Source organism: Caretta caretta, chromosome 15, assembly GCF_965140235.1.
Source record: "Caretta caretta isolate rCarCar2 chromosome 15, rCarCar1.hap1, whole genome shotgun sequence".
Lineage (NCBI taxonomy): Eukaryota > Metazoa > Chordata > Testudines > Cheloniidae > Caretta > Caretta caretta.
Genome location: NC_134220.1, coordinates 22,623,364 through 22,647,007, shown reverse-complemented (window position 1 = coordinate 22,647,007; position 23,644 = coordinate 22,623,364). Strand labels below are relative to the sequence as shown.

General features: G+C 43.9%; 1 protein-coding gene across 2 annotated transcripts in view; it reads left to right on the top strand.

Annotated features, from left to right (window-relative positions):
• Window positions 1-13,620: 13,620 nt before the first annotated feature.
• GLT1D1 (glycosyltransferase 1 domain containing 1) overlaps window positions 13,621-23,644 on the top strand; it is a 90,850-nt gene continuing 80,826 nt past the window's right edge. The window contains exon 1 of one of the 2 annotated variants that reach the window (XM_048822281.2): window positions 13,621-13,956. In XM_048822281.2, coding sequence (XP_048678238.2) covers window positions 13,889-13,956 — 68 coding nt within the window. In that variant the 5' untranslated portion in view covers window positions 13,621-13,888. The remainder of the gene's footprint in view (window positions 13,957-23,644) is intronic. The other variant, XM_048822280.2, reaches the window with a different exon arrangement.

The following is a 23,644-nucleotide window of genomic DNA, read 5'->3' as shown; positions in this document are numbered from 1 at the left end:
AAACCTTCTCCTCCCCCGCCCCCTCCTCGGGTCTCTAGCTGAAGGCTCCAGCCCCGCCCGCTCGGCTCACGCTATGCGCGCTGATTGGCTGCTTCGGCTGTCACTCCGCCGTGGCGCTTCCGGGTTCCGCGCGCAGGTGTTGAGCGGGGGCTGCCCCTTAGCCCGGTCCCGCCCAGGGGGTGGAGTGACGTGGCTGGGTGGGGCGTGGCTGAGCACCTGGCTCACTGAGGGGAGTTATTGCAGGGAGCTTGTGAGCCCTGGGTGGCAGTGTTAAACATCTCCTTCCCTGGGTGGCCTGTCTGTGGGGTAAATTCAGAGTGCAGGGGCTGAACAGTAGTTACTTTCCACCATCCACTGAGATGGTCCTGATGCTCTTGGGCCTGCATTGCCTTTAGAGGACCGTGAACCGCTGTCTTGTGATTGGTTTCAGAGGAACAGCCGTGTTAGTCTGTATTCGCAAAAAGAAAAGGAGTACTTGTGGCACCTTAGAGACTAACCAATTTATTTGAGCATGAGCTTTCGTGAGCTACAGCTCACTTCATCGTATGCATCCGATGAAGTGAGCTGTAGCTCACGAAAGCTCATGCTCAGATAAATTGGTTAGTCTCTAAGGTGCCACAAGTACTCCTTTTCTTTTCACATAGCTTCTGTTCTTTTTAGGTTCTTATGCTGCAGCCATCATCGTGGTATATATAGAGTGTAATTCTGGACTACATTTTTAAGAATGTTCCTCTTACATTGACAGCATGCATCCGATGAAGTGAGCTGTAGCTCACGAAAGCTTATGCTCAAATAAATTGGTTAATCTCTAAGGTGCCACAAGTACTCCTTTTCTTTTTGCGAATACAGACTAACATGGCTGTTACTCTGAAACTCAGGCATAATTGTTTTAATTTTCACTTCTTGAAATGGTCACAGCCTGAAACAGATCCTGCCTTCATAGTTTGAAATAGATGGACAAGTTAATCTCCCCTCATGATTTCAACATTGAATTAAAATTAAATTTTCTTGTATAATAAAATATTACTATGAAAATGTGATTTTTGCTCTTGCTGCAGTTCATAGTCAGAAAAAAGAAAACTAAGAAAATAGGAATGACAGACAGGAAAAAATAGAATTCTCACTGTAAGCTGTCCCATTGTTTATGTAATGTTTTTGCATCACACTGATATTATAAACTGATCAACTGACACCTTCAAAATGATTAATATTTATATTTAGCATTTGGTGGTCTTGTGTAAGCTGTGAAATATAAGTGATTAGGAAGCATAGTTTAGACTTGCCTTTTATTTTCTTCTTCCCACTGTATTTGAGTTTTACCATGTGTCACCAAATCATATGACACCTGAAGAAATTAAGGCCTTGACTTCAGTGGGACTACTCAGGCAGTAAAATTAACCATGCATGTCAGTGTTTGTGGATCAGGGCCTTAAAGTTCCCCTTTTGCCACCTTCGCTTATGCTAATTAGCAGTTGAAGTTAATGGGGCTAATTTTGTGAGTAAGTGCAACTTATCATGAATAAGGACATATAATGGTTAATTGGGACTAGTCACAAAGGCAAACACTATGCTCAGAAGTATGTGTTGTAGGATCAGGCCCTAACGTAAAATGTTTGCTCTGAACAAAATGGAAACAATATTGCACTCTTCCTGTTTTTAATAAAAAGGCAACCACACCCAGGCATCTGGTTGCAAATCAAGATTTTATAATTGTCAGTAAAGGAGTGTAGTTAAGTGTTGCTAATTAAACAGCTGGTCCCAGAAAAGAAAATGCACTTATCTTTAAAGAAGGGCCTTTGTAAATAACATACTGACCCCATGGAAGTGACTCATTAAATATATTTGCTCACTTCAATGTTTAAACTTAATGACAAAGTGCAGCAAAGTTCATACAGCCAACTGTGGATGAAGGATCTCATGTTTGTAAATTACTGTGGATGAAGGATATGTTTGTAAATTATTGTTGTAAAGTTACCAATAATTTAACAGGAACTGATTAACATTTTAGATTTACATGACTTACCTAATTCTGTCTACTACTATGCACCTCGATGCAACTAGTGTGATTACATTGTCTAACAATTTCTAATGGCATTGCTCAGAGACTACCAAGTAGATAACATTGCTTTGCATTAGGGCACATTTTAATATACACATCCATCACATTCTAGTCCCTGCACAAATTATTTTAGCAGTAGTGAGGTGACATTTTATATTGGCCCATCCACCAACTGTTAAAAACATCTTGCAACACTGAAATAGTCATATTTAATATTAGAGATGCACATTATAAAAATGTTATTGTCTCTTCAGTACTGAGCAATAAGTAGTTATGACAGTCCTACTGAAATTCAAAAGCAGCTTATCTACTGAAGGTATTGTCTATGAAATATAGTGGCTTCACCGGAGAAATTTTTCATTTTTCTCCAAAGAACATTTTACATTTAAAACTCCTGCATAAGGATATGCCCAGGATGAATGTAGCATCCAGTGAGCTCTTATACCATTGGTGTTGCATAAGAATAATGCTTTTTCCATGGAAAGTCAACATTTTATGAAGGATGTAAGTGTGAGTTTCTCAAAGCAGGGGAGACCTGTCTATGAAGGCTATGAAGACTTTCCAGGAAAGTTTAATCAACACGAGATAAATGGATGGAGGATTGTTTTTCCTTCCTTGCTTGCTTACTTTTGAATTAGGAGTAGGGTTTCCAACTGTCTAATCACACAAACCCAACCACCCTTGCCTGGCCACATCTGAGGCCCTGCCCCGCTCAGTCCATCCACACTCCATCACTCACGCTCCCCCACCCTCACTCACTTTCACCAGGCTGGGGCAGCAGGGCGGACTCTGGGAGGGAATTTGGGTGCAGGAGGGGGCTCAGGGCTGGGGCAGGAGGTTGGGGTGTGGGCTCTGTGCTGGGGTCAAGGGGTTTGCAGTGTGGGAGGGGGCTCCAGGCTGAGCCTGGGGCAGGGGGTTGGGGTACGGGATAGGGTGCAAGCTCTGGGAGGGAGGAGTTTGTGTGCAGGAGGGGGCTCAGGGCTGGAGCAGGGGCTTGGGGTGTGTGGGGGGGTGAGGGGTGCTGGCTCTGGGAGGGAGTTTGGGTGCAGGAGAGGGCTCAGGGCTGGGGCAGGGGGGTTGGGGTGCTGGCTCCGGGATGGGGCTCAGGGCTGGGGCAGAGGGTTGGGGTGCGGGAGGGGATGAGGGGTGCGAGCTCTGGCCAGGCGGTGTTTAGCTCGGGCGGCTCTTGGTCTGCAATGCAGTGGGGCAAAGGCAGGCTCCCTGCCTGCCCTGACCCCACGCCGCTCCCGGAAGTGGCCGGCACATCCCTGCGGCCCCTCGGGGGTGTGGGAGGGGGGCTCCACGTGCTGCCCCTGCCTGCAGTTCCCGGACAATGGGAGCTGCGGAGTTGGCACTTGGGGCAGCGGCAGCATGCGGAGACCTCCTCCCACCCCGCCCAGGGACATGCCGACCGCTTCCGGGAGAGGCACGGGACCAGGGAGCCTGCCTTAGGCCCGCTGCACCAATGGACTTTTAGTGGCCTAAAATCTCCCGGATTGGCTTCAGTAGCCTCCAGGAGATAGAGCCCGATTCTGGGAGACTCCCAGGAAACCGGGAGGGTTGGCAACCCTAATTTAGGAGTCACTCCCCAAAGAGTTAAGCAAACCCTTTGTCTGAATGCCACAAATACATTTTATATCAATATAGATATTTTAAAGACACAGCAATAATTAATGGTACCAGATTTCTAGATTGTTAGCTCTTTGAGGGAGGGTCTGGACAGCACTATGCACTATGTAAGCACTATAATAAATAATAATAATTAATTAATAATAAAATAAGTAGGCCCCCTTTGAATTTGTTTCTATTTCCCTTCTCTGCCATTTTCCCCTCCTTCGTCACTCATCTTTATTTTGATCATTTTCTTGAGTCTGTCTTCTGTTTGAAGCCAGCATCTCTCTTTCAAAAATATTTTCCCACCACCTTCTTTTAAAAATGTTTCTGTCATGGGGAACAGGCACCAATTAACCAATGTGCACTTGCACAGGCCCTCATCTCAGGGGAGGCCCCAGCCCGTGGAAGAAACAAATTGAGTGGCGCTGCAACCCCGTGCACCAGGATACAATGTCAGTCCCTCAAATTTGGCCTGGCTTCCTGTCCATCATGATGGAGGAGGTGCCGGGCCAAACCTGAGTGAGTGGCATTGCAACCTGGTGCTTGGCCCGCCACTTCTACCACAACCATCAAACCATCAGAAGGCTCAACACGTTAAGAACCTACCTCTGTTCTCGGGCACAGGAGGGGGCCAGCACACTGAAGTTTTGCCTAGTGCACCCATTGTCTTGTATATCACGTGTTCTATCTAGTTTAAGGAAGGTGGGGGTGGGAGGCAATTTCAATAGTGCATAGGGTCCTAAAATTCTTTAATCTGGGCCTGATGGGGAATCCAAATCTTTTAATGTAGATCAAGATCCTGACAGAAAAAGCCTGGAAGAACTATGCTCACAGAAGTGCTTGTCTTTTAAGAAAAAGGCCCCAGAGCAGGAACTGAAATATCTGTTAATTGACAGTGATAAGGAAGAAGACCCAGCAAAAATGCTTGTAGTAAGAAACCGCAGCAGTTTGAACATGAACAAAGAGTGTCATATATTTGATTGCAGGAACTAGAAGCTAAGGCAAAAGTGGACAGACTTAAGCTCCAACTCAAAAGAATAAAGGAACAACAGGAACTGTATCATCCTGGAGAGCAAGCTCCTCTCAACAACAAAGATGGGGATAGACTCTATCCAGTGTATAACAATGTTGGTATGTTGTTTGACTCTAAGCAGTTTTCTGTATGTAACCTTTTGCTATGACCAGAAAGAGGGTAACCAAATATACCCCAACACTGCCACCATTTATGTAAATGCTTTTACTGTGAGCTCAGGTAAAGGTACCTGATAACTTGTGCAGAGAATGTAAAAGTCAATGGTAAAAGCTGTTTAGGACAAATTACAGCTTCTAACATCACCCTTGTCAAAGAGGAAGATTACTTACCAGATCAGAGTGTAAATATTGTAATCCTCTATGAGTTTACTGTAAGTGTGCCTTTAGCCAGAATCCATCTTGAATGGGATGGTGTTAAACATGAAGTTATAGCTGGTGTAAGGAATTTATTGCCTATGGATCTTTTGATTGGGGATGATATTAAGGCTTTGTTCAGTCAAGTTGATAACATAAACCAGTCACAGGAAAGAAATAATCCTAAACCTATATCTATTGGGGGCAAGGATTTGCCTATGGAGGGTTTCTCCAAATGTTTGTCTGAGAAAGATAGCTGTTTATCTGTACAAAAAGGCAGTGCATATGTGGAAGAAATTTCTGAGTGTCTGTCTGGTATCTCAGAAGTGAATCTGGCATTAGATAAGGCTCAGGGAAATGTTTCTCTAGAGCAGATTAAAGTTGATGGTCAGGTTAAAGCCCTAACTGAGGAAGGAAAGGGTACCGTCTTGGTGAGTGATAGATTGTTGGCTAGTGAAGTTTGTAAAAGTAAGCCTGACCCAGGTAAATGTGATGTGCTTAAAGTAGCTCAGTGTAATGAGACACTATTTGTGGAGAATAGCAGTTTATCTATTGGGAGTGGCAACTTGCCTGGTAAGGAAGCTGTCCCACTTTCCAAATATGTGCCTGAAATCAGCACTGGGTGCTGGGACAAAGGAAAGGATATCTCCAATTGTTTGTCTGTTAAGATTACCAGTGTGTCTGCTGCAAAAGACTGTGTCTCTAGTTCTTTGTTTGTGGAGCAGACAGAAAGTGCTTCTCAGTTTATGCTACTTGAGAATTTGTCAGTTGTCCCAGAGCTGGTTCTGGATATAACTAAAGCCCAGGAATGAAGTGGTCCTAAATTTGTATCTGCTAGGAATAATGACATCGTAACTGGGTTGCATCCAGTTAATGTCATAAATAAATCCCAGCAACCAAGTGATTCTGGTGCTTCTATTTTGCCTGTTGCTAGTGTGTTGCTGGGTAAAGATATGACAACCTTGTCTGATCAGGGTGGTATCATGGACAGGGCACAAGGGAAGCATAAGGTGATTTGACTATGTTACCCACTGACAGTGTGGAAACTTGGAACAAGGAAGACAATGCTTCTAATCTTTTGACAATTAAGTCTAGCAGGTTACCTGAAAGAGGGTTGTGTAAAAATTCTCCTGATGGGCCAGAGGTTATTCTGGATGTAAGTGAAACTCAGAAAGAGTTGGGAGGTTGTCTGTTGTGCCAAAAAGCTCAGAAGTAATCTGTTGCAGTGCATGATATTGCAGAAGGAAAGGAATTTCTGGGTGAAGTCTTTGAAGTCTGTAACAAGTCAATAGCCGAACCTAGTAGGGGTGAAAAGGAATTGTTTCCATTGACTCTTAATGGGCCATTGTTAATAGTAAACAGTCTCTCTTCTGAGGGTATGTCTATACTACCTGCCAGATTAGTGGGCAGCGATCTATCCAGTGGGGGGTCGATTTATTGCATCTAGTCTAGATGCAATAAATCGACCACCAAGCGCTCTCCCGTCTACTCCTGTCCTCCAGCGCCATGAGAGGCGCAGGCAGAGTCGACGGGGGAGCAACAGCAATCAACTCACCATAGTGAAGACACCGTGGTGAGTAGGTCTAAGTACATCGACTTCAGCTACGTTATTTACATAGCTGAAGTTGCGTAATTTAGATCAATTCCCCCCCCCCCCCAGTGTAGACCAGGCCAGAGGAAAGTGGGTTGGTGCCTAATGGCCAAAGTCTTTCAAATGTGTATGAATCCACTCGCCTTGCTTCAGAAAGACCCAGTGTGGATAGCTTTGAGGAGATTTCAGATGGAATAAAAATTGTTAGGGAGTTTAAAGAGCCCCATAAGCTTGACCAGCTGTTGGGGAGACAATGGTGTTGGGACAGGAATGTCTCCATGCTGATTCGTTGAGTAAGCAGTCTGTGACTCAGGTACTAAGGAAAGATCAGGTTACTGGTTTTTCAGAGCAGAACAGCCTTATGACTGAACCCACAAGGATGCAGAGGGGAGCAGGCAAACTCTCATCTCTAGATATTTTGGATATGTTTTGTAGTCTCTTAGTGGACTTCCATACGGAAGCAGAGGTTGGTAAAGGAAGGACAAAAGAACCTTGAGTCTAACATGCTAGTGAAAATGGATGGTGTTTCTTTAAGATAGAGTCCAGCCTTGGAATTGGTAACAGTTAAGGATCTGAAAACTAGTAAACAAGCTAGTGTTAATGCAAATTACCTAACTGACTGGGGGGAGAAAAACTTGCCTCATTCATCTCTAAAATACCAAAACCCCAAGGAAGTAGTTAAACTGAAATCCTATGTTAAGGAAAACCCTAAAGTAAAAGAAAAAGCTACAAAGGTTCAAAAGGAATAGGGAACAAGCTAACCTAAAGAATGATTTGTCTAAACAAAATGCTTGGCATGACAAAAATGATTGTGATAGAGCTGATGTTAATATTATTGGTATTGGTAACTAACTTGTTGACGATACCAAAAACTGTAAAAATGTACAATGTGCCTAATTTTTTGTAAAAAACCCTTGAATGTGTTAAAAGTGGTGCATAATAGAAACACTTATGATTATGCTGTTTGGTTCAGTAAGAACACTGGTTTCACAGCTAATGCCTATACACAGTTCTAAAACTTTCCACAGCAGGAAAACCACTACAAACTTAAATTGCTGTGCAAAAGGGGAAACTGAGGTACAACTCCTCACAGCCTTCGTGGCTGAATGCCAAAGTAAGTGCTCAATGAAGAACATTAATAGCTATGTTAAGTCAACACATAGACCAAACCCTGGAATCACTAAAGTGTTTCACAAAGTATGGACTAAGTTTCTAACTTGGGCCAAAGCGGGCATCAATAATTTGGCCTTACTAAGAATTCAATGTAAACACAGCTCATATCAATATTGGAAGGTCCTTAAGGTGTATCCAGGAGCTATATTTACTCCCTTCTGCACCAATCTTGCGTTGTCTAATTAAAATATAACCATGCAAATCATTATAGCTACCCTGCTATATAATTGCAACAAATCTTATACAAAATATAACTCATGGCCAGAGAGCATTAAACAGCTTGCAGACTGAATGACCCAAAGCCAACCTTTAAAGACATGTTAGAAATATTAATTAGGGCCATTGCATGCTAAATAGGCGAGAACTTTGAAATGCAAACTTATGTTGTTAGAAGTTAGAGGTAATATTAATTGTATGTATCTTAGATGCTATCCGTGTAATGGGACAATTCCTCTCTGTCACTATATTAATTCAGAGATCAAAAGGGAATATTAACATTTAGACGAATCTTTGGTGAAGTACTGTCATTGTCTATATGTCTCTTTGAAGTTTGTAAGAGATTGCCTAATGGATACATTGCCGTATGTTAATTTGTGTAACTAATTACTGGTGGTGTTTAGAAAGCAGGTTACATCAAAAGCCTATTATTTACCCAGGACTGTGTGGTCAAGTGGATGCTAGAAAACTGTGTAAAGGACCATTGGGTCCTGATTCTGTCATCTCAGATCTGCTTAAGCTTCATCAGGGGACGTTTGAGTCACAAGACTGAGGTCCCCAGTTATGCTGGTACGCCCTGAATATGATATTTGGACACTGGACTATAACCTATTAATTGAATTCTAAAGGAACTCTTTGCAACTACAAAGCTCACCATCTCTGCTATGAATCTGAACCTCAATGGATTGAACTCATATCTGTATGTATATGATCTTTTAACCATACTCTCTCTCTTGTTTTTTAATAAATTTTAGATTAGTTAATAAGAATTGGCTGTAGCGTGCATTTGGGTAAGATCTGAAATATTCAATAACCTGGGAGGTAATGTGTCCGATCCTTTGGGATTGGTAGAATCTTTTCTTTTATATGATGAAATAAGATTTTCAGAAATCATCATATTTGACTTAGGTACCTGGATGGAGGCCAGAGGCTGGATCACTTTAAGGGAACTGTGTTGTTTGGACTTCTGAGTAACCAGTAAGGTAATAAAGAAGTTGTTTTATGCTGGCTTGGTAAATCTAAGTATTGGAATACCCATCAGATCATATACATCTGAGAGTAGTATGGGCCTCAAGGGTCAAATCTTGTGAGGTGCAAAGCTCCTCCTGAAGTAAAAAAATAAAAAGCTGGTAAGATCCTGGCCCTATTCAAGTGCATGACAAAATTTTCATTGGCTTCAATAGGGCCAGGATTTCACCCTAAATCTTAGCAACGCTTTCTATAATGGGTGAATGATTTCAATTTGATTATTTGACATGAAAGAGAGTTGAGGGTTTCCAGCATGCTGCAGGATTGAGCCCACGGACCTCAGAACGTTGAGATTAACGCAAAGAAATTTGCGAGCAAAGCACAGGCACACCTGTACAAAATGCTTATAACTTCCCTGAATATACTCCATTGATTGGTCTTCATCACCCTGGAAATCTTAATTCTTGAAAATCTAGGATCCATGCGGGCTATTTTATGATCTATTCCGGAACACTATATTTTGAAAGCATTCAAGATTCCATCTCTCTAATTGGGACTTTATTTCCCATGTAAGGATTTCTACATTCTAAGAAACAAGGAATTTACTTTTCCTCCACGTATGACAAATTTGTTGAAGATGAATATTCAGATTTAAATCAAATAAAACTTCTCCAAAACAGTGGTTAGAAAGCCTTTGTTCTTGAGAGGTATAATAATTTTGGCCAGGATTTCTAAGGGCTTGTTTACACTACGGCTTGTGTCGATAAAGTGAGCTGTAGCTCACGAAAGCTCATGCTCAAATAAATTGGTTAGTCTCTAAGGTGCCACAAGTACTCCTTCTCTTTTTGCGAATACAGACTAACACGGCTGTTACTCTGAAAGATGTAACTTATGTCACTCAGGGGTGTGAAAAAACCACCCCTCTGAGCGATGTAAGTTACATCAACTTAAAGCAGTGTCTACTCCGCACTATGTCAGCGGTAGACACTCTCCTGCTGACATAGCTTCTGCCTCATTGAGGTGGAGTAATTATGTCGATGGGAGAGTGCTCTCCCATCGATGTAGTGCCTCTTCACCAGACACGCTACATTGGAGCCACTGCAGCACAGTAGTGAAGACAAATCCTAAGTCTTTGTCCTAATATTCCTCCCCTAAGGTTCAGAAATTTATTCTGTGGAAAATATTTCTGAAAGAAAGGTGCAGTTTTTACACTTGTGATGGGCTCAAACCAAAATCCCACATCCAAATGCTCTTAATGTTGGGAAAGTTTGGATCTACTAATTTTTTTATTTGGTTTTCGTCTTGATAGATAACACATTCACATTCGAATACTATATCAAAAAATGCGAACACATACAACAGAAATATTATTCCAGAGCACAGTTAGATATGTATTTATGTGGGCTGTTGTTTGACAGATGATTGGTTTCTTTGCACATGCAAAACAGAACAATGGGGAAAAAAAGTTAATAAAAGGAAAATATGTAGCCTTTATAAATCACCCCTCGGTTTGATGAACTATTCCTAATGGGCCATTTCTTTGTTAATATGTGCCAATTTGCCACATCACACTCATTTGGAGGGAGCCTCAATTTTAATCCCCCCCATTCACATTGGGCAGTCCTGTTTAAGTGTATGCATGTGAGCATATATAGTTAGTGTGGATATGCCAATTTGTGCTAGGCTTAAATAAAAATCCCAGCTCTGAATGCTTCTAATAATGGGAAAGTTTTGGCTCCAATAATGTTTATGCAGTAAGGGTATGAGTGTGTATGGGTGTGTGTCTGTCAGCTGTGTGCATATGTGAGGAAGAAAGCATATGTTTCTCTCTCAGGTTCTAATTCTAATCTCACTAAGGACAGAAAAGCTTTACTGGTAGATCAGGTAAGGGGTGTGACCTTTTTTAAAACCAACATAATTATACCAGTAAAAGCCCTAGCAGTTATATCAGTATAAAGGTAACTTAGGTCAGGTCTATATTGCAAACTTTTGCTGGCATATGTATGTCGGTCAGGGGTGTGATGAGGTTTGAGTTGTGACCCACATAGCTGTGCTAGCAAAAGTCCCTAGTGTAAACACAGGTTCACTCAAGGGGGCTGGAATAAGCTATGCCACTTTTGCCATTAGAAACTGAATCCATATAAGAAGTACTTTGCCAATATGGTATGCCTATATATCTATACCTGCAAAGCCTTCCAAGTGTGGTGTACCTATACTGGTACAGCATTCCTTTGTGCGTAACACTCCCCTCCCCCTTATACTAATACAGCTGGTGCCAAAGCTGCCAAACTAGGGCAGATTGTACCACTTTGACTATGCTGGCAGAGTTAAAAGGTACAACTTTCTAGTGTGGCCAGGGCCTTTGAGTGGTGTCAATCAGGAGTAACTCAATTCAAGTCACCAGTGTAAAAGTGGTGCAAGTGAAGAGAAAGTCTGGCTTTGTGAGACCTGAATCTGCAGGGGGGAGTCTCCCTTTCTCTGACTTTACTGGTGTTAGGGTTCCCTCCCCACTCTGAAGTACAGATGTGGGGACCTGCATGAAAGACCCCCTAAAATTATTTCTACCAGCTTAGGTTAAAAACTTTCCCTGCTGCCACCACTAAGTGAGTTAGACAAAGATTCAGGAAAATAACCACTCGGAGTACCTGTTTCCCCCAAATATTCCCCCAAGCCCCTTCACCCCCTTTCCTGGGGAGGCTTGAGAATAATCTACCAACCAGATAGGTAAACAAGGTGAGCACAGACCAGATCCTTGGGTTTTTAGGACACTAAAAACCAATCAGATTCTTAAAAAACAGAACTTTATTATAAAGGGAAAAAAAGTAAAAGAAACACCTCTGTAAAATCAGGATGGAAGGTAATTTTACAGGGTAAAAAGATTTAAAACATAGAGGATTCCCCTCTAAGCAAAACTTCAAAGTTACAAAAAACAGGGATAAACCTCCTTCTAAGCACAAGGAAAATTCACAAGCTAAAACAAAAGATACTCAAATGCATTTCCTTTCTATTACTTACTATTTCTGTAAATTTAGATGTATCATTCAGTAGGAACTGGATTACTTGCTTGGTCTCTCTCTTTGTCCCCGGAGAAAGCAAAAACAAAACAAATCCCAAAACAAAAACCTTCCCCCCACAGATTTAAAAGTATCTTCTCCCCTTATTGGTCCTTTTAGTCAGGTTCCAACCAGGTTAATAAATAAATTTGTTAGTCTCTAAGGTGCCACAAGTACTCCTTTTCTTTTTGCGAACCAGGTTATCTGAGCTTCTTAACACTTTACAGATAAAGGAGGGATTTTATGCTACCCTTAGCTGTATTGACACATTTCAGAGTAGCAGCTGTGCTAGTCTGTATCCGCAAAAAGAACAGAAGTACTTGTGGCACCTTAGAGACTAACAAATTTATTTGAGCATAAGCTTTCGTGGGCTACAGCCCACTTCATCGGATACATAGAATGGAACATATACTTAGAAAATATATCTATATACACATACAGAGAAGGTGGAAGTTGCCATACAAACTGTAAGAGGTTAATTAATTAAGATGAGCTATTATCAGCAGGAGAAAAAAACTTTTGTAGTGATAATCAAGATGGCCCATTTAGACAGTTGACAAAAAGGTGTGCAGATACTTAACATGGAGAAATAGATTCAGTACGTGTAATGACTCTGCCACTCCCAGTCTCTATTCAAACCCAGGTTAATGGTATCTAGTTTACATATTAATTCAAGCTCAGCAGTTTCTCCTTGGAGTCTGTTTTTGAAGCTTTTCTGTTGCAAAATTGCCACCCTTAGATCTTTTACTGAGTGGCCAGAGAGGTTGAAGTGTTCTCCTACGGTTTTTGAATGTTATGATTCCTGATGTCAGATCTGTGTCCATTTATTCTTTTGCGTAGAGACTGTCCAGTTTTGCCAATGTACATGGCAGAGGGGCATCGCTGGCACATGATGGCATATATCACATTGGTCGATGTGCAGGTGAACAAGCCCCCGATGGCGTGGCTAATGTGACTTAAGGGTGGCAATTTTGCAACAGAAAAGCTTCAGAAACAGCCTCCAAGGAGAAACTGCTCAACTTGAATTAATATGCAAACAAGATACCATTAACTTGGGTTTGAACAGAGACTGAGAGTGGCTGGGTCATTATATTGAATCTATTTCCCCATGTTAAGTATCCTCACACCTTCTTGTCAACTGTCTAAATGGGCCATCTTGATTATCACTACAGAAGTTTTTTTCTCCTGCTGATAATAGCTCATCTCAACTAATTAGCCTCTTACAGTTTGTATGGCAACTTCCACCCTCCCTGTATATATATATGTCTTCTTACTATATGCATCCGATGAACTGAGCTGTAGCCCACGAAAGCTTATGCTCTAATAAATGTGTTCGTCTCGAAGGTGCCACAAGTCCTCCTTAGCTGTATGTTTATGACCACTGGCCGGAGAGGCTAGGTCAGTGTTGGGAAGCTTAGAGAGGAGTCAGCCCCCCTCAGGTCTCTCTCTCTCCCTCCTGGGGAGGGGCGATCCACCCAGAACAGGGCCTGGCCCCGCAGTTAGGGCTGGAGGCCCCGCGGGCATTGTCCGTGGTGCCCAGGGCTCGCGGGGGGTGGCTAGGGAGGGTCTGTCTCCCCGCCCGCGGGAGGCGCAGGAGCGTGCCTGTGTCTCTCCGTCCCGCCGCGGGGGAGGCGGAACCCTCGCTCCGGGCTCCTGTGGCCGCGGTGCCTTTGTGGGCCGGACAGCAGCCAGCAGCGGCGGCGGGCCGGGTAACGCTGCCCCGGGCGCCGGCTGCGGCGCGATGGCAGCGCCCCCCGGTGGCTCCCTGCCCTGGCCCTGCTTGGGAGCTGCCTGTCGCTGGCGCCGGGCCCGCTGGGACGCGCCGCGATGAGGCTGCTTCTGCTGGCCTGTCTCAGAGCCCAGACGGGGAACGCCACCACGGCGGGCAGGATACAGTAAGTGCCGGCACCGGCTCTGTTCACAGGGGGCTCCCCCCCGGGCCCGCCGCCCTCCCCCGTTCACAGGGAGCTCCACCCCCCCCGGACCCCGCCGCTCTCCCCTGCCCCCTCCCCCGTTCACAGGGGGCTCCACCCCCCCCCTCCCGGACCCCGCCGCTCTCCCCCGTTCACAGGGGGCTCCACCCCCCCCGGACCCCGCCGCTCTCCCCTGCCCCCTCCCCCGTTCACAGGGGGCTCCACCCCCCCCCCGGACCCCGCCGCTCTCCCCTGCCGCCCTCCCCCATTCACAGGGGGCTCCACCCCCCCGGGCCCTGCCGCCCTCCCCCGTTCACAGGGAGCTCCACTCCCCGGGCCCCGCCGCTCTCCCCTGCCCCCTCCCCCGTTCACAGGGGGCTCCACCCCCCCCCCCGGACCCCGCCGCTCTCCCCTGCCCCCTCCCCCGTTCACAGGGGGCTCCACCCCGCCCCGGACCCCGCCGCTCTCCCCTGCCCCCTCCCCCGTTCACAGGGGGCTCCACCCCGCCCCGGACCCCGCCGCTCTCCCCTGCCCCCTCCCCCGTTCACAGGGGGCTCCACCCCCCCCCCGGACCCCGCCGCTCTCCCCTGCCCCCTCCCCCGTTCACAGGGGGCTCCACCCCCCCCCGGATCCCGCCGCTCTCCCCTGCCCCCTCCCCCGTTCACAGGGGGCTCCCCCCCCCGGGCCCCGCCGCTCCCCCATGCCCCCTCCCCCGTTCACAGGGGGCTCCACCCCCCCCCCCCCGGGCGCCGCCGCGCTCCCCTGCCCCCTCCCCCGTTCACAGGGGGCTCCACCCCCCCCCGGGCCCCGCCGCTCTCCCCTGCTCCCTCCCCCGTTCACAGGGGGGCTCCCCCCTGGCCCTGTCGCTCTCCTCTGCCCCCTCCCCCGTTCACAGGGGTAAGGGGGGACGCCCTAGGATTTGCCTTCCCCATTCTTAAGGAGGATCTTCCCATGTCTGCCTCTTCTCCTTGCATAGGAAAAACAGGGGGCCTCCCTATGCCAGTTTCCTCATCCACAGAGACAAGGGGGAATATCCTTCCCTTGTGTTGTCCCTGCCTCTGCACCAGGGCAAGGGAGGGCTGTCATCTCCCTTGTGCCTGGCCTCCCTTTTATCCACGTGGCCAAGAGGGCACCCTGCCCTTTTCTCTCCCATTCCACAAGAAGTGGGTGAATTCCTGTGTGTGTGTAACACCGCCCCCCCAGTCCACTTCCATAGGGACAGCCATGTGAAGAGTGGGTGCAGTATAATGTATTTTTCCTATCAGGGCTTCTCTCAAGCCCTGAGAAATTCCTTCATTCAGAGAGGTTCAGACTGTAAACACAGCCTCAAAATAAAGTCATAAAAGAAACATGGCATCCTCTAAATCAGGGAGACTTGAGGCACGTCAGGTTAATAAGGTAGGTGCTACATAGGTCTTCTATAAAGTTAACTCTCCAGAAAAGGAATATCTTTATCTGTGTCTTGTATAGCACAGTGCTTAAAAGCTAGTAAGGGCAGGGAACTGGGAATCAGGATTCTTACATTTTTTCCGGTTTCAGAGTAGCAGCTGTGTTAGTCTGTATTTGCAAAAAGAAAAGGAGTACTTGTGGCACCTTAGAGACTAACCAATTTATTTGAGCATGAGCTTTCGTGAGCTACAGCTCACTCATCGGATGCATTCAGTGGAAAATACAGTGAGGAGATTTATATACAAACAGAACATGAAAAAATGGGTGTTTATCATGCACACTGTAAGGAGAGTGATCACTTAAGATGAGCTATTACCAGCAGGAGAGTGAGGGGGTGGGGGTGGGAAGGGAAGAAAACCTTTTGTAGTGATAATCAAGGTGGGCCATTTCCAGCAGTTAAGGAGAACGTCTGAGGAACAGTGGGGGGGAATAGACAAGGGGAAATAACATTTTTTCCCTAGCTCTTCTACAGTGTGTGATATCGTTTAACCACCCTGTGTGCCTCTGTTTATCCACTTGTAACGGCTTGTCTACACAGAGGGCTTGTCCAAGATAAGATGGGATTTGAATTTAAAGTGTAATAGCTATTCTGGTCAGTTTCCCCATGTAGACAAGTCCTAAGCTTCATTAATGAATATAAAGTACTTTGAAATCTTTGGACTAATGACACTGTACAGATACACAGTATTACTGAAGTATTGCTGATGCTACCATTTATCTTGTCCTTTTACTTTTCTATAAAATGTGGGAGAAAAGAGCATTATGATTAAAAGCATAAAACTAGTGAGGTTTCATGTTTGTAAGCTCTTATATTTTTGGGGAAAAAATATGAAAATAAAACTTCATTTCATGATGGCTTTGTCTTCTTGTGTCCTAAAGTCATCCTTTGTTTGCTTTTTACATTGTCAGTTGTGGACAATAGTTCAAGTCTGCGTTGTGTTAAATATAGTGGAATTTAGCTCTCCATTGTTATTATGACAGGTTTCAGAGGAACAGCCGTGTTAGTCTGTATTCGCAAAAAGAAAAGGAGTACTTGTGGCACCTTAGAGACTAACCAATTTATTTGAGCATGAGCTTTCGTGAGCTACAGCTCACTTCATCAGATGTTTACCGTGGAAACTGCAGCAGACTTTATATACATACAGAGAATATGAAACAATACCTCCTCCCACCCCACTGTCCTGCTGGTAATAGCTTATCTAAAGTTATTATGTGTATTTGCAAACTTGTATAAAGTTATTATGTGTATTTGCAAACTTAAGGTGTGAGTAGTCCTTTGCAAGGTCAGGGCCTAATTCTACACACAAAAATAGTCCATTGACTTTGTTTTCCAAGAACTTTCATGCCAGGCAGTTAGTTCACATCCTACTCAATCTTACATACTTGGGACTCTAAAGGGCTGTTCGACTGTAGAAGATAGAGATGTAATATGTCTACTAGCTTCCAGTACTGAGGGGAATGAAACAAAAGGGACATAAAGAAAAGCAAAAGCAGCAGCAGAGCCTTACAAAGTTGAAGTTTTTTGTGATTTTAAGTATTACAATAAAATATATATAACTATGTGTGATAGATGTTCTGTATCTACATACTAGCACAGTTTTTGAATTTGGGTGGTGTGATTTCTGATGGAATTCATCCCCTTTTATGACTATTTCTATTATCCCTTTCAGTGTTTGCTTTTTTATTGATGGAAGGCGTTCAGTTGTATCAAAATGATAGATAATTGGGAGCAGATAAAACCAATCTCACAAAAACCACAAAAACAATTCCCAGAATATTCTACCCTCGTCTTTCCTATGTGGGATTATTTTTCGGCCTTATAAATTACTCAGATTTTAGCTAGCCTTCCAAATATTAGCTCCAGCCTTGGAAAAATCTTGTAAATCTTCAGCTCCTGTAACAGCTTGTCTATCTGCAGTAGCTGTATCGGTATAACTTTATTCATCTTTTAAACTGATTCAAAAGGCTGTGTGGACACTTTTTTTTTCTGTTAAAGAATGGCTTAAACCTGTTCCTAATCAAGGTTGGCTAAACTGAAATAAAAGTGTTCACACAGGGATTTGCAGTTGCTCCAGTTTAAAAATACTGATTTAAATTAACACATTAAGTTAGACTGGTGCTAGCCAAGACCTCAGAAAGGAGAGAATGAAGGGGATCTCATTTCAGTTACAGCTTATAAGTCTGATAGAGGTGTTTAACCTACACTGAAGTTTTCAGTGCTCAAGCAGTTGGAGAATCAATGCCCAAAGAATCAGAATGTCTCATCTCAGTTATTATAAATATATTCATAGCAGTGGTGTAAAAGACCCCACAAAAACAAATACGATCTGGATAATGTGTAAGCAATATTAGCTAGAAATCTATTTTCCTGTTAAGTAGCATTAGCTGTCAGTTGTTCAGCTTAAACAATCCTACATTGGCACTGCCAGGTAAGGACAATTACTTTAATTACTGTAGCTATTATTTAAACAGCTTTTTTATATAAAAGGCCCAGAGCCTGATAGGCTTTAACTTTACACACTGTGAGAATCCCAGTTCATAAAGTTAAGCACATAAATCTTTGCAGCACCATGCTTAAATATGTAGAAGATTTTATATGCTCAAGGAAATGTACAGCTTGCTTTAATCACATCCATGTGTGCGCATACTGGTTTATTTACTCAAACCTTTTTATATGTTGACCTGCAGCAAGCATTGGTTTATTTAAAAAATTAAAATGCTTAAGTTGTTCCTAAATGGAACAGCTGCTAATGTAGGTTAATTTTATGGCTTAAGATCACTGAGTATGCTAACTTTGTGATACTAGTTTGTTTATATAAATGCTTTATCTCTTCACACAGTATTTTCATCTTCTGAATTTAAACTCTTAAATTCCATAGTGACAAAGATACCAGAGTTTAATTTGTCTGTAAATCTTTGGGACAGATTCTTAGCTGGTGTAAATTGGCATAGCTGATCTCAAGCAGTTGAAGATCGGTCTCTTTTTTCCTTTGTGTTTCCAGGTCAATAAAAACAGCTCTATAATAAAGGTGGTAAAGGCTTCAATTATGTTTGGCCTCCTTAACATTTCATCTTTAATCTGCATGACAGCGTACTCATGGCTGTCTCTACTCAGCAAAAACTCAGGCTGTCATTCTAAACCCTTGAAGAGGGATCAAAAAGGGGGGTATTAGGAAGGAAAATAAATCCGTTATTCTACCCCCCTTGGAATTTTCTACTTACCTTTTATTATCTGTTGTGCAAGGGGGAACAAAAATTGAAACTTTCGAAGGGTTGATTTATGAAGACTTAAATGAAGTGTATGTGAATATGTAGATATTTTTGAGAGGGAGACATTGTTTTCCTGGGGATTTACACAATTTCAAATAGGAAACTGAAACAATCACATTCACAGGAGCATAAAACCCACAAACGTAATGTAAAGGTTAATAATTGCTTGTTGAAATTTAGCATCTTACATACACCCAGAGTAATCAAATGATCCCATTTCAAGGGCACCGTAGTTGATGCATATAAAGCCTGTAGAAATGTTAGCTGCCCTAGAGATAGATTAGAATATTGGGTGTCTGTGCATGCATGCTACAATGCAGATTATATGTTAATCAATTCAGTATTGAGCATTGGGGGGGAGGGGGTTCTCTCTTTTTTTCTTGCACTTTCTACCTGGTGGTATTACTACTACAGAAGAGGGTGTACATGTCAAAAAATGTCAAAAAATTCTCTTCATATTAGATAGCAGCGAAGTGGGCTCTCTTACCTCCCTGAAGTTGCATTGACAAACTCTGTTCATATCTGTGTTTGCTCCCGGTAGGGAGCAACTGCAGAAGAGAGGTATTCCCCATTCATCTTCCACTCCTGAGGCTTAGCATTCCAACGTTTACAGTCCCAGGTGCTGAGTGCTACATTCCAAAAGGATTTACACAGCTGAACCGGTTTACAAGCATAATGAAACTTCATTGGGTTCAGTTCTACTTCCAGAGGGAAAACTTCTGACTTCAGGTCCTAGAAGCAGAGTAATTGTCCCTCACAATTGCAGTTTTGATATTTCCACTCCACAATGGATATGATCCAAAGCTAGTCCTATAGCTGTTGGGGTATACTCATTTCAATCCAGCACAAATCATCTATGCTAATTCCCTCCATCCATGCTGTTTGGAAAGAGATGTCCAAGGCAGGGAGAAATTAAAGAAAAATTGATGTTGATTAAATAAGTATGAATAAAGTAAGTGAATGGTTGAGGGTATACAGGAGTAACTGTAGACTGCTGGCCATCCTTAAAGTTTGTTACACTCACAAGAAGAGTGTATAGTGTGCAGATAAAGGTGCCTCATTCTTTTCGTAAGGGAGAGGAACAAAGTTCACTGATAAAGGCACTTTCAAACCAAAAAAGGTTATATGAGGACAGATTTGGTTTCACAGTGAAAGCATCTTAAAGTTGTAATTTAAATACCTACAGCTTCTATAGACTTTACTGGGAATTGTGGTTGGTCACTACCTCTGAGGCTCATGCACTGCAGGCCTGATCCAAACACCAGCTGAAGTAAAATTATTTGATTGACTTCAGGAGGTTTAAGATTAGGCCCTCTACACTCAGTAACAGCTAATACAGCTTTGGAAGTCTGACTGCTGACAGGGTTTGTGGAAGAGAATCACTGTAGTTGTATGAAATGAATTCAAAAGAGGCATTATTATTGAGTTGTATTACTGTAACACCGAGGAGCTCTAATCATAGACCAGGACCCAGTTGTGTTTGGCACTGTACAAACACAGAAAAAGAAGTTCCTGGATAGCAGTCACTCTATCCCCATAACTTCTTGTACAGTACAACCCGATTCAAAATGAGAATATAAAAGAAAGTGGGATTTTTTTTGGGGGGGGGGGGAAGCGAAGAAGAGGAGTGGGTATGGTGCAAAACACAACACAGGTGTTGCAAGCTACGGCATGTAAGAACCACGGACTATTTTAACTCACAGGAAACACTGGAATCCCAGTCAGTTTGGAACCACACAACGTACTTGCAGTGCATGAAGAACCATGAACTTTGGAATCATGTGGCGATGTTGATGTTGCATTTTTCAGATTGGTAGCTGGGACAAACCAGAAGCAGCAATCAATATATTCCTGAAGGCATTCTGTGCCAAAAAAAAAAAAATTCGGCAAATGTTATTTGTTACATAAATTTGGAGGCTCCAGCATGGCATTGGGGAGCACAGGCCACTGGCTGCACAGAGGTGGGAGATCACTGTGCAGCTTCTCCCCCGCCCTGGGACATGGACTCAGCAACCAACCCTGACACGGTGCAAGACTGGCCTGCCCCAGAAACACCCCAGGGCCCTGCTCCTCTGTGCCAGGTGCACCAGGTGTGGGCAGGCAGGCTCAGCAAAGCAGGATCCAAGTGTGAAGGGTCTTAGTGTGGGGGGATCCAGGTGTGCGGGGGGGGGGCGGATCTAGATGCACAGGGGATTGGTGCGGGGTTCTGGGTGCAACAGTAATGGGACTCTGCAGGGGCTTGGCGGTGGGGGGGTGTCTGGGTGTGGGGGTACAGAGCTCGGCACGGGGGTCTGGGTGTGGATGGTCCAGATGCTAGTGGGGTGGGGATCCAGGTGCAGCTGGTTGGGTCTCAGTGGGGTGGGGATCTGGGTACGGGTGACTTGTTGGGATGGTGCAGGGGGAGTGGAGTTTGGCAGAGGGTCTAGGTATGAGGGGGTCGGGCAGATGGGGGAGCAGCTCCCTGTACAGGGATCCCTCCCCCTGCATCTTAGGAGCAATGGGTGCAGGAAGCGGGTAGGGGGGAGGAGTTTGCAGAGCTTCCTGGAGCTGGGGGAGAAATCGGGGGGTTGGTCTGACCCGGCCCCAGATGCCATACAAAGGAAGAGGAAATCCCATCCTCCCCAGCTCAGCTGGGACTAAAAGCTGAGCCCGGCGCAGGGTAGGAGCCACAGGCCACATCTTCCCCAGTTCCGCCCCCTCCCTCACAGTGATTTACCTCTCTGCCGGCTGCCCTGGGCACTGGAAACATACTGCTGGGGAGGGTCGAGTGACTGCTCTTTTGGCTTCCCTTTGCTTCCCCATCAAAAAGTCATTTTTCTACAGGGAAGCAAAAAAATCTGCAGGGGGCATAAATTCTGTGCATGTGCAGTGGTGCAAAATTCCCCCAGGAATAATCAATAAGAGTAGGAAAGAATGTATGAAAGGGATCATAAAACATCACCTGGGTTTTTGTAGCCACGTTAGACAAAAATTGCTTTCCGATGTAAGTCCTTCATTAAACTGTGAATAGGACACACAAAGTCAGAAAGGAACTGCACTTTTTAATTTTATATTACCAGCAGTATTTCTACACAAACAGTATAGATCTACAGTATGCCACAGCATATTCTCCCTATACCCAGAGATTAAGAAGCTGAGACATACAGCTTGATTTTGAGATGTGCTGAGTAGCTGAAGTTCATCTTAGAATTAAAGGAGAAGACTTGGGTCCATACAAGAGCGAAGGGACTTACTTAGAGCCAAACAGTAAATCAGTGACTGAGCCAAAGCTGGAATGCAGGAGTCCCGGACTCCCAGCACTGTGTTCAATAACCAGCATCAAAATTTTATTACCAAAAATACTAGATGATAAAAAGTGAAAGTAACTGAAGCCCATAGACAGAGAACAAAATCCAATAAAGTGAATCCAGAGTTCACAATGTTTCTATAAATACTGGGTTATTTAATTCTGGAGTCTGTAAGTGATGCTACTGAAGCTGTCTCTCCAAGTTATTATCAAACTAGACCATTACAAATGGTCTGTTTCAGGCTGAGTAGTGGACAATTCACAATTCCTCTGATTTGACTTCTCTCCAATAAAACAGCCAACTGCCAGATTTTGAAACCCAAACTCCAGTTTAGAAGCACTTTACTCCACAAGTTGTAGCACTGAATTCAGCTGGGCTGTTCGTGGAGTAATGTGCTACTCAGCATAAGTAAGGATGGCAAAATCTGGCCCAAAGTGAAGAATGTCAGTAATGAAGATGTTCCTTTGGAAATTTACCCACAATCTACAAGGACACAATAGAGAAAACACTACCTCAAAATTCAGTATTTCTTGCAAGGCTCAACATTGTCATGGGTGTGTTCGCTTTACTGAGAGCAGAGAACACATTTATTTTTATTCCAAAATTGTTTGTTTATGAATTGGCAAAACAATTTAAATACACAATTTTTATCAGAAGAGAAAACAAAATATATTAGGAGTGTATATATGCCTTGGCCTGATCCAGGGCCATCTGTGACTTCATATACAGCTGAGCTTTCAAAACAGAACAAAATAAAAACCTTGTAAAATAGTCTCCAGAGCATCCTCTCCCCATCCTCCTTGAAGAGGCGATATGTGTTTGAGTGTACAGGAAGTTGTACTCTTCATTCCCTGAGCGAAAATAAGCCTTTCATGGAGGAAGAAAATTGCACTCTGTAAATTCCAATACTTTAGATAAAGCCTGATCCCACAGATATTTATGCATGTGCTTAACCTGAAGCATAAGAGTGAATGGTCACATTGAACACAATGGCATGTGTAAAAATGTTTTCAGGATTAGGGCTTGTAAAATTGTAAAGAATTTTCAAAGTATTCATTTTAACTTCCTAAATTGTAGATTATCTTTTACATGCTCCTGAATAACCAGTCGTAGAGTGAGTCCAGCTTTTTATCACGCCTCTAGACGTATCCAGGACCTCAATAGTGGCCACACAAGGCTCTGCTTCCTTAAGAGAGTCCTTCATAAATATCCATCTTTTAGAACACTGCAAGGAAGTCTCTCCTTCCATTTACCATTGAGACCACCATTGTTCCACTTTGATTTGCTCCTGGCAGGGTCAGCTCTGTTGGCAGGTTTTGCCATTGATCTCACTGTCCCCATATGGAACAGCTAGAGCTGGAGTAGGGAAATTTGTCATCTGGGTAGCCAGCAGCTTGGTTCAGGGCCAAGAACTGCAGAGAGCTCTCCTTTTGACACCTTTCTCATCAGGTTTGAACAGTGTTGCTTCTGCACTCATGGGAAAGGCAAGTCAAATAAATCCTCCTTCTACACTACAAAAACTAAAGTGTTAGGGAACCAGTCACAGTGTCTTGATGTGATTAAAACATGGTTCAATCTTGTCTGGGAGGTGGGATTGCCACCTCTGAGGTACAAAAAACCCCAGGACATCCAGGATGATCCTGAGCCCATAAAATTGGACAGCT